This window comes from Hirundo rustica, chromosome 2, assembly GCF_015227805.2.
Source record: "Hirundo rustica isolate bHirRus1 chromosome 2, bHirRus1.pri.v3, whole genome shotgun sequence".
In the NCBI taxonomy this organism is placed as follows: Eukaryota; Metazoa; Chordata; class Aves; order Passeriformes; family Hirundinidae; genus Hirundo; species Hirundo rustica.
In genome coordinates, this window is record NC_053451.1 from 90,687,037 (window position 1) to 90,696,457 (window position 9,421).

The 9,421-nt window shown below is 43.6% G+C and overlaps 1 protein-coding gene across 2 annotated transcripts in view; it reads right to left on the reverse strand.

The window, feature by feature from the left end:
* Positions 1–4,700, reverse strand: part of UXS1 (UDP-glucuronate decarboxylase 1) — a 56,448-nt gene extending 51,748 nt beyond the window's left edge. For both annotated transcript variants that reach the window (XM_040056384.1, XM_058419430.1), the window contains exon 1: positions 4,551–4,700. In XM_040056384.1, coding sequence (XP_039912318.1) covers positions 4,551–4,647 — 97 coding nt within the window. In that variant the 5' untranslated portion in view covers positions 4,648–4,700. The remainder of the gene's footprint in view (positions 1–4,550) is intronic.
* Between the last annotated feature and the right edge of the window lie 4,721 nt (positions 4,701–9,421).

The following is a 9,421-nucleotide window of genomic DNA, read 5'->3' on the forward strand; positions in this document are numbered from 1 at the left end:
AAAAGCTCACTCACACCTCAACATTCTGAGAACATTGCATTTTATTCCTAGCTGATGAAAATCTGATTAAAAAAATTGGCTAATCTTATAAATCAAAGGATAACAACCATGGAAACTAACAATGCTGTGAAAAGTCAAGCCACTATACCACAGGATATACTTCCCTTACATTATTCTGACATTTCATTTTTAAGTTGTTCTAATATCTGTGCTATAATTTGTCCTACAAAGGAAATCAGGCCTTAAGCCTGGATCTCCTGACAGCACCCTACTACTCCATTTTCCCCTTGGAAAAGGAACAAGGCTACTGATATACTGATATACTTCCTGAGAACCATTGATCTACGAATGAGTAAAGAGAACTGTTCTACTTCGCCAGAAATAGAGCTCTTAAATTTTTCATTAAGAACATGCAACTGCCCTGTCATACTAAGACATCAGCAGATTATTTACAGTAGCATCAAGATTAAAGGAAACCATGCAGATTGATGAGCTCTGGTCTTTAAATCCTGGCTAAGAGATTCTAAGTGTATTTCCAACAACTTAAATAAGGTCCTGATTCTGCAAAGACAGTACCACTGAAGCACGGTTGCATGTCCATGTAAAGCTGAATAAACATTTAAAACTTCCAGGGGAGTGAGTTTAAGGTGTCTATGTATTGACATTCCAACACAGGTGGAGTTTTTAAAAACAGAAAACTCTCAGCCTGCATTTAAGTTATTCATATTGTGGTGGCACTGAAGGTTTTTTAACATTATTGATTTAATTGACTGCTCTTTTATGATCTGTCTACATTTCTCATTACAGACAACAAAAATCAATTAAACCCACTTCACCTCTGTTTATAATCACCTCATGTTCTGAAGCTGTGGTTTTACAGCAGCTTCAAGATGATGTAAGTGGAGCTCATGACTGAAAGAACTTGTTTCAGTCCACCTCCACACACCCCTCCACCCCACTTTGGTTAGCACTAGCACTCCTGCACTATTTTGCTGGGAGTCACATTGACAAAAGTTGGAGCAGAAGACTCTGTCGCTTTAAAAGGGCAATGCAAATTCAACCTCTGGGCAAAGTTTCCCACTATATGAAGACAGCACTGAAGAGTCAACTAAGCTAATTATGAAGAGTATTAAAAAAAAAAAAAAAAAAAAAAAAAAAATTGAGTAGCAGTCTGACATATTACACAGTGATTCAGAGAGCTTGCTAGCTGCACTATCTCCAAATTCATCACCTGGGCAATGGGGAACAATATCACCCCTTTCACCCAAGACCTACAGAAAAGGTAAAAGTAAATGCTAAATTTTATTCCTTCCTTTTCACAGGAAACAGTTGCTTAAGTTACAACAGCTTTTAATTGCCTGCTGCATAGATATGCTCCTTTGACTTCTATTTTTATACATACAAACCATGCATAGCACAATGTTTCAAGTGAATGATTTTTTTAAAATTAATATAAATCAGATTTACAGAAATGAGGCATCAAATACTACCTTAATTCAAATCCAAATCAAGGATCTTTCTGGCCCTAAGTGCTACTAGGGAACCAAGTGAAGTCCACAAAGTAGTCCTAGGGATCTTTATTATGACCCTAATGGTGTATCTCATGTCATGGTGGTACTTCAACCAAAGTAGACAGACGCCTTCAGAGTGAGTCTCCTAATTGCAGATCTGCAAAGCATGTGATGATGGCAACACTGCCAGCAGCACTGCCGACTTTTATCCTATTTTACCACTGTGCACCATCTCCTCAAGCTGGGCCACAACAGCTGTCTAATACCCACACTGTCAAATGGCTGTAACACAAAAAGGTGATCTCAGTCCAGACCAGTTCCTTCATTTGGTGCACAACAAAAAAATTTTCAGTCACTGTGTGGATGTGGAGCAGAGATATCCAAGACACCCCAGCCATCCACTACATTGTGTGAAACTACCAAGAGAGCCGCTCAATGACTCTTGAGAGTGAAATAGCTCACAGCCTTTCAACTGTATGCAAAAAGTTCTTTCTCGAGTTTGCAAACTCACACAGAGAAGTCCTTCAGTCACCTTTGTAACAAACTTTCATCCAAAGGCAAAAGATTTCTGTGAAATAAGACATTTCTCAAAATATTTGCTCAAGGTTTCACACACAGGCTGACAAAATGGCACTATTAAAAAAGTCCTATCCTCTAGTTCACAAAAAAGTAATGTACTTGCCAACTATTTTGTTCCCTGTAGAATGTGCTCCAAGTCTGAATGCCCATGCCCTAATACTGAATGGAAATTCATGGAAAGGAGGTGCACAGCCTAAAAACACTTAGTCATTTGGAGAGTACTTCAGAGAGAAGGAACGTAAGAAGTGCCAGCATATACACCTACACCAGCAGCTCAATTTTCTCAGATTCTCTGCTATTTCAGTCAGGCATTATCTGACTGCAAGCAGAGCGTAGTGATGATTCAGTAACATTGTGAGGAGTACCCTTTTAGGGCAGGTGAATGGGATAACAAATAATCACTTCTGAAAAAAGCAAACAAAAAATATTCTCTCTGGAATCTGACAGACGAGTGGCATCTGCTACCATACCATACTATGCAGCTAACACCTAAGGATTCCACTACTTTTCCCAAAATATGGGAAAGCACAGCATGTTGGATTTGCAAAAAACATGCTCCCATCAGACACCAACTTATTCCCTTTTCAAGCCACTTTTTTTGCCCCACTGACCTGCAGTCCCTCTCCGCCTCCACTTTCTTTCTGAAACCCCCCAAAAAAAGCAGTCAGAAGGCTTCTCCTTAAGGTTTACCTTTACTCACAAGGTTAGAAAGCATACACCAATTACCAATGATTACACAGAATATAATCAATAGCTAGGTCACAATGTCCATGTCAACTGCCGCTCAAATCCAGTTTTCACAGAAGCCTATTAACTTCTGTTTTGAAAACTATCATTTTTAGCAAAATATGTAAGCCTTTCAAAGTAAGAACTGACATTAAGCTGTCAGGATGATGCCTTGAGAGGCTACCAAAAACAGAGGCTAGACAGCATTAAAGAAATAAAGCAGGTATTTATTAAAAAGGCCTTCAAAGGATACACCTTGAGCACAAGAGCCCAGCCATGGCTACACCCAAGACGGACGACAGGTCACACATTTTCACACTTTTAAAAGTTTGGGTCTATTTACATATTTGGGTTAATTGTCCAATTACAGCTTCAGGTTTTGAAATCCCATCTTCCCAGATTGCTCTCCTCTGTTTGCTGCTGTTTATACTTTTTGGGCCCAAAGCTGCAACCGTTCTCAGGCTGAAAAAGGATTGTTTTGTCTAACTAAACTGTGAAGAGAAAACTTGCTAACACTTTATATGAAGTTCAGATTTATATACTAATGCAGTACAGAATCTGAAAAATATGAAAGCTAAAACTTAAGGCATCAAGGATGCAAGGGACCTGAAGTCACTTGGGCAAACACTGACTTGAAGGTCGGAGCTGAAACACAACTTCAACGTATCTAAAGTAGTATCTAAAGAAGTATCTAAATAGTGAGGTCTAGCAAAGACAACATATGGTAATGGGGAACTGCTGTGTTTCTGTGGTAGGAAACACAACCCCTCTGACACAATTACTTGTGTTGTACCTCTCCACGTTCCCAAATCCAAAGGGAGGATCTGAAATGTGATGCACACACTCACCCCCAAAGCTACCTCACCTACATGTATGCGCCTCCAAGCATCAAGAGAATGGCTTGCTCCCTACCTAAACTGACAAGGCATCGTGCTGTCCACATAGAATCTACCTGAGTCTGAAAACAAAACAGGCTAAAATAAAACAAATTAAAATTGAAAAAACAAACAAACAAACCCTAACAAAAAACCCCCCACCAAGTAACGGAAGAGAGCTGACAGGACAACGTTTTAAATCCATCTTAAAACTATCTGACTCACTCCTAGTAAGTGGAGTCATAAACATCCCCGTCACTGGCTATTCTAAGATTTTCTCAAGTACCTCTGCGCCTCTCTCCCGGCTCTTAAGACTCCAGCTACGCGCTGAGTTAATAAACAAACATTTATTTAGCCCCCTAAGGACTTGGGAGGATTTTACAAAAACCAGACACGAGGCCTACCCTGGAAAAACTTCCCTGAGGGCTGCTCACCGCTACCAGGTGGCGATCGGGGCGGACAAAGCGCGGCATGAGGAAAAGAGCGGCTGCGGAAACACTCTCCGAGCCACGTCCCGCCCGCACCGCTCCCCGCAAGCTCTCGGGACGGGGCACGGGAGCCACTACCGACGGGGGACGCCCGGCACGGCTGCCCGCCGCACTCGGGAAAGTTTCGGCAGGGCAGGGAAAGGGGGAACCCTGATCCCCGCCGCCCGGAGCCGCGGGGAGCCCCTGCCCCGCCGGGGCCGGAGCAGCCGCGCTGCGGCGCGCCCGCAACCGGGCGGCGCAGCGGAGTGCGGGAGGTGCCGCCGCCACATCTCCCTCCTCATCCCCCTCTCCGCGCGGCGGGCGGAGGGCGCGGGGGGCGCCGTGCCAGCGGGCGATGAACAGTCGTGCCAGACCCGCCCCCGCTCACTCACAGACGACGTAGGCGACGAAGGCGAGCCCCATGAGCAGCTTCATCCTCCTGCGGTTGATGGCGGTCAGCAGGCGCAGCAGCGGCCCCTTGCTCACCATGCCCCGCGGCGGCGGCACGCAGAGCGCCGGGCACGGCCGCGGCCACCCACGGCTCCGCTCGGCCCCGCTCCGACCGCCCCGGAACAGCCCGCGCAGGCGCGGCGGCGGCGCGCGCCCGCTCCCCCGCCCGCCCCTTCCCTCCCTGGCCGCGGCCGGAGCGGTGGCGGCGCATGCGCGTGGCCCGCGCTTCCCCCAGAGCCGGCGGTGCGCGCCGGGCCGCGTGTTCCCTGCGCGGCGCCCGCTTCCCGCCGAGTGTGCCCGCGGAAATGGCGCGTCCGCAGCCTCCCTGTTCCCCTCGCATGGTCTTTCAGGGTGCTTCAGGGTCGGGCGGGCTTGGTCACGTGTCGCCTCCCACTGCGGTGCTCCTTGGGTGGTGACCTGCTGGAATGAACAGGCAGATGTGGGGACACGCACAGACGACACGTGTGTCGCGCTGGCACCTTTAGTGCCTGGTCCTTTGAAAGCGCCATTTGCCTCGTTCCCAGTGTGCTTTCCATATCTGCACAGGGATCTGCATAGTGAAGAGAACCACCTGGATGCAATTTTGCAGAATCGGAGAATACTCTTTAAGTTGGAAAGGACCCGCAAAGTCCAGTTCTTGACCCTGCGAAGGACAGCCCCAAGAATTACATCATGTGCCTGAGAGCATTGTGCAAATGTTTCTGTCAGGCTGTGACCATTTCCCTGGGGAGCCTGTCCCAGTGCCTGACTGCCCTCTGGGTGACAAAACGTTTTGGGGCATCCAATGCAAACCTCTCCTGACAGAACTTCAGGCCATTCCCTCAGGCTGCCAGAGAAGGGAGATCCGTGTGTGCCCCTCCACCGTGTGAGAACTTGTAAACCGTGAGGAGGTCTCCCCTCAAGGTGCAATAGGATGACCCTGTTTTATCATGGAGGCTGGACCACATGACCTGCTCTGGTGCCATCCAGTCTTGCCCCTTTCTGTGATTCTGTAAATGAAAAATGTGAGGATTTCCCTCTTCTCCCCACACTCCTACAAAGTAGTAGTTTATGACTTTGCCTCTGTTCAGGATAACAAGATTGAAGCTGGTTTAAAACAGCTTGCATTTTTACTGCAGCTGCTGTCGAAGTCCTCATGGCCTGTTGCAAACTGGAGATTGATATTTGCCTGGAAGGGTAGGTGCCTTCTTCATGTGTCAAAACATGTTCTCCTGCCAGTAGTTACACCTAATCTGAAGAGAAATCGCTCTCCACAACCAGACCTTCCCCTTGAGTAGTGTAGCCTCCACACTGTTTGTAAGGGATATTCTTTCTCACACTTGTCTCCCAGGGGAGAAGACTGCGAGAGCAAGTGCTCTTGAATTAAATTCTTCTTTTCAGTATAGAAAAGCAGCTTGTTTACACCAAGAAACTATGACCTCAGTCAAACAGAGGCTCATACAGTTAACAAGAGTTAACTCCTTATTACAAGGAGTAAAGTCAGTGAAACAAATGTGTGTCTGAGAGTGAGAAGAGTAAGTGCAGTATGGTACTGTGCAGAGTGATTAAGAATATCCCCCCCTGTGAGACCCACAGAAGAAAAGGAAGCCTTGAGGATTGAGATTTCCTAACCCTGGGCTCTAATTATAAGGCCACTCCTTTCCTCTTGATTTTGTTTCCTTTAATTTGTGTTTGCCATACCTAACTTGAAAATTCATTCCACTGCTTCTAGCTACATGGAGTAAAGGAAATAACAGATTGTCATTTAAAACATGATCTGGCTCCAAATTCATCTTATGTAGTAATCTCTCAAAAAGTAGAAGAATTTTATACTAGCAGTAAATTTGGCCATCAAAAAGCTACAGCTGAACTATGCTGCATGAAAGCTAGAGAATATTACAGGATATATTCATATGCACAATATAAAATCCACAAGCCTTTAGGGGTGCCCAGGAAGCTTTTAACAGTTGCCCTGCCCTAAGCTGGGCTGCTCAGTCTGTGAGTCAGTCATGCTGCCTGTGTTGGAGACTTTGCTTGGCACCTCACTCAGTCTTCATGCCAGTTTTGCTGCAGAAACATGTTCAGACAGGCTGCCATCTGTGAGGATGGGAAAAGGAGATAGCAAAGGAGGAGGATGCATTATGGAAGTTCGTGGTGGAGGAGAGTTGAACTCTGCAGGAGGCAGGCTGGTCATGTTCTCTGCGGGGCCACCTGTTTGTCATGTGTGACACCAGGACCAGCTGTGTCTGTGTCACTCTGCAAATGAGACAGAATGTGTCTCACTTAACTGCAGGGGGGTGACAGTAAGTCTGTCCCATCTCAACTATGACTATACACATGTACCTTGTAGGTACTATAAATTTCTCCAGACCCATGATGACAACAGCAGGGACATTCATTTCAGGATACAGCTGGTCACATTCACAACTTTGTGCCAAGGACTGCTACCAATAGCAGAGGTTCTGGTGTGTAGTGGCTGTTAAATATGCCAAGACAGGGATGATACAGTTTTGAGTGCTGAGTCTTAGTGTGCTATAAATCAGGTAGCAGGCATCCATCTGCCTTTGGGTCATTATCTTGGTCAGACTCATCGCATGACATCAGCTAATGGCAATCTTCACTGAGATGGTTTGCAGGCAATGTATCCTGTCTTCCACATTGCAGTTTTCAACTTTGGTTCTCAAAGTGCTTTATGAGAGCATTTTGATTGTTTTTCTTCAGTAAATCACAGCCTGTAACACAATTGGGGGAGGAGGGTTGTTAAATGATGGAATTTTTAAACAACTTTTGATAATGATTAAAAATGTGAATATGCAGGTATATCTACGTGAACAACCAGTATGAGTTTAGAATTCACAGCACCCCTGCAATGTACTTTTCCTTGATACCAGATAAAAACTATGCAATTACACAGCTGTTGTTCCAGAATCAGGAAAAGAAACCCCACCAAACCAACTGCTACAATTTGCAGAATTTTCGCATGATTCTGCCATGTGGAAAACCAGGAATATCTTGGCTTTCTGTCCACTCATGTTCCTGCAAGAGATGACATTCCACCATATGATGTGGGAGACATAAGTGGACCCTGGGCACTGAGACCCAAGCAGAGAAAATTGCTGTGTACAAGATAACAAAATGAGTTACAAAGCCCTGAAGAAAATGCAAGAACAAAATCAAGCCATTGCCAGCATGCTACTTTCATCTCTTGTAACTTTGGTTTCTAAGTCAGAAAACTCAATGTAGCCAAGAAAGTAACACAGTTATTCAGCTACTTGTAAGCTTCCTCATCTTTCACCTGCATCCTAGAGCTAGTGATGCTTACCTGGGTGGAATTGTTCTGGTATGGTTATCCTCCTCTAAAAATAGATGATTCTGTGAAGTTACACTGTTGTACTGCACAGGCACAACAACTCAGACATACAAAGCCCAAGATAATCTTGAAAAACTAATGGCATTCACGCATGCACATATTGTAAAACATGATTTAAAAGGGGAAAAAAAAAGATTAGAATGTGATTTTTTTTTTTTTTTTTTTGGTTAGTTCTACTTTTAACAGCAGATCAAAGTGGGGAAGGAAACTCAAACAAAAATGAGTTTAAACTAGCAGTGTTTCTTTTCAGGAAAAGTTAGAATTGTGAGGGTTTGTGGTTTTTATAAAGGCTAATGAGAAGAGAACATGCAGTTCTGGGAAGAGAGTCTATTCTTTTAATATTAACGTCTCTGGAGGAAAAGAGAACTGCTAAGTGCTTCAGACAGTCATTATTTATTATTTGGATGGTAATAAACAGTTTCAAATACAACTGGATCATAACAGTTCTGGGCAGAATTGAGACAATCCCAGCTATTGAAAACATACAAGTTAAGAGACAGATCACCCAGTGAATACAAGCAAACAAGTTAAGTGTCAAAGCATAATATGAAAATGTCTACTTAATTATGGATCTAAAGAAATTAGGTGAATCATTTAATGATTTAGACAGTTATTTGCAAAGAATAAATTATAATATCTAAGGACATAATTGTATTTCAGACTACAGTGAGGTCTATCTATTTTGTTAAGTAGTTTTGTTCATGTGGGCATAGTCCCAGAATTTTATTCTGTAAAAGTTGAGGCTCTTTTTTTTACATCAAGCATGTAGAAACCCAAGACATAAGGCTACTCAAAATAGTTGCTTCAGGCTCCAGGCTTCAAATTGATATACTGACTCAATTTAAAAAAAAAAAAAAAAAAAAAAAAAAAAAAAAAAAAAAAAAAAAAAAAAAAAAATTAACAACATTCCTAAATTGACTGGTAGCATTACTTACATAAAGTACATAAAGTACTTGTTCTTTATGATGCATTTTCCCCCTGAGTTAACTGAAAGCAGCCATGTACATTTTGAAAGTTGGAAAAAGATTTTAATGTGCTTTATCTATTCTGAAAGTGCAGAGGGCCACATGCAAGATCCTTTGGTAATTGGGTCAGAATGAAATAGCAGAGATAATGGCTAAATTAGGGATCATAAAAACTTGTGAGCAGTTAAAGCCACTGTTCCTTAAGGTTCTTTTATCATCCATCAAAGAAGCTAGTTTATTAGGCTGGGTCAGCAAGTTACTCATTCACTGCTGTTTTACATTTAATAATTTCCCAAGCCCCTTGGAATTTTTTAATTGTTATTGCTCTACCCCAGAGCACTTTGGAAGTAAAGACTTTGAATGCATCCTTTTTGGGCTGTATTCAATCCATATCAAGAAGGAATTAGTACTGAAGAGGCCGATGCCTTCCTCTGATGGTATAGAGCAGTCAAATCTGTATGCCCCTGTTTACCTTTATATCACTGTTACAGAAAGTGAA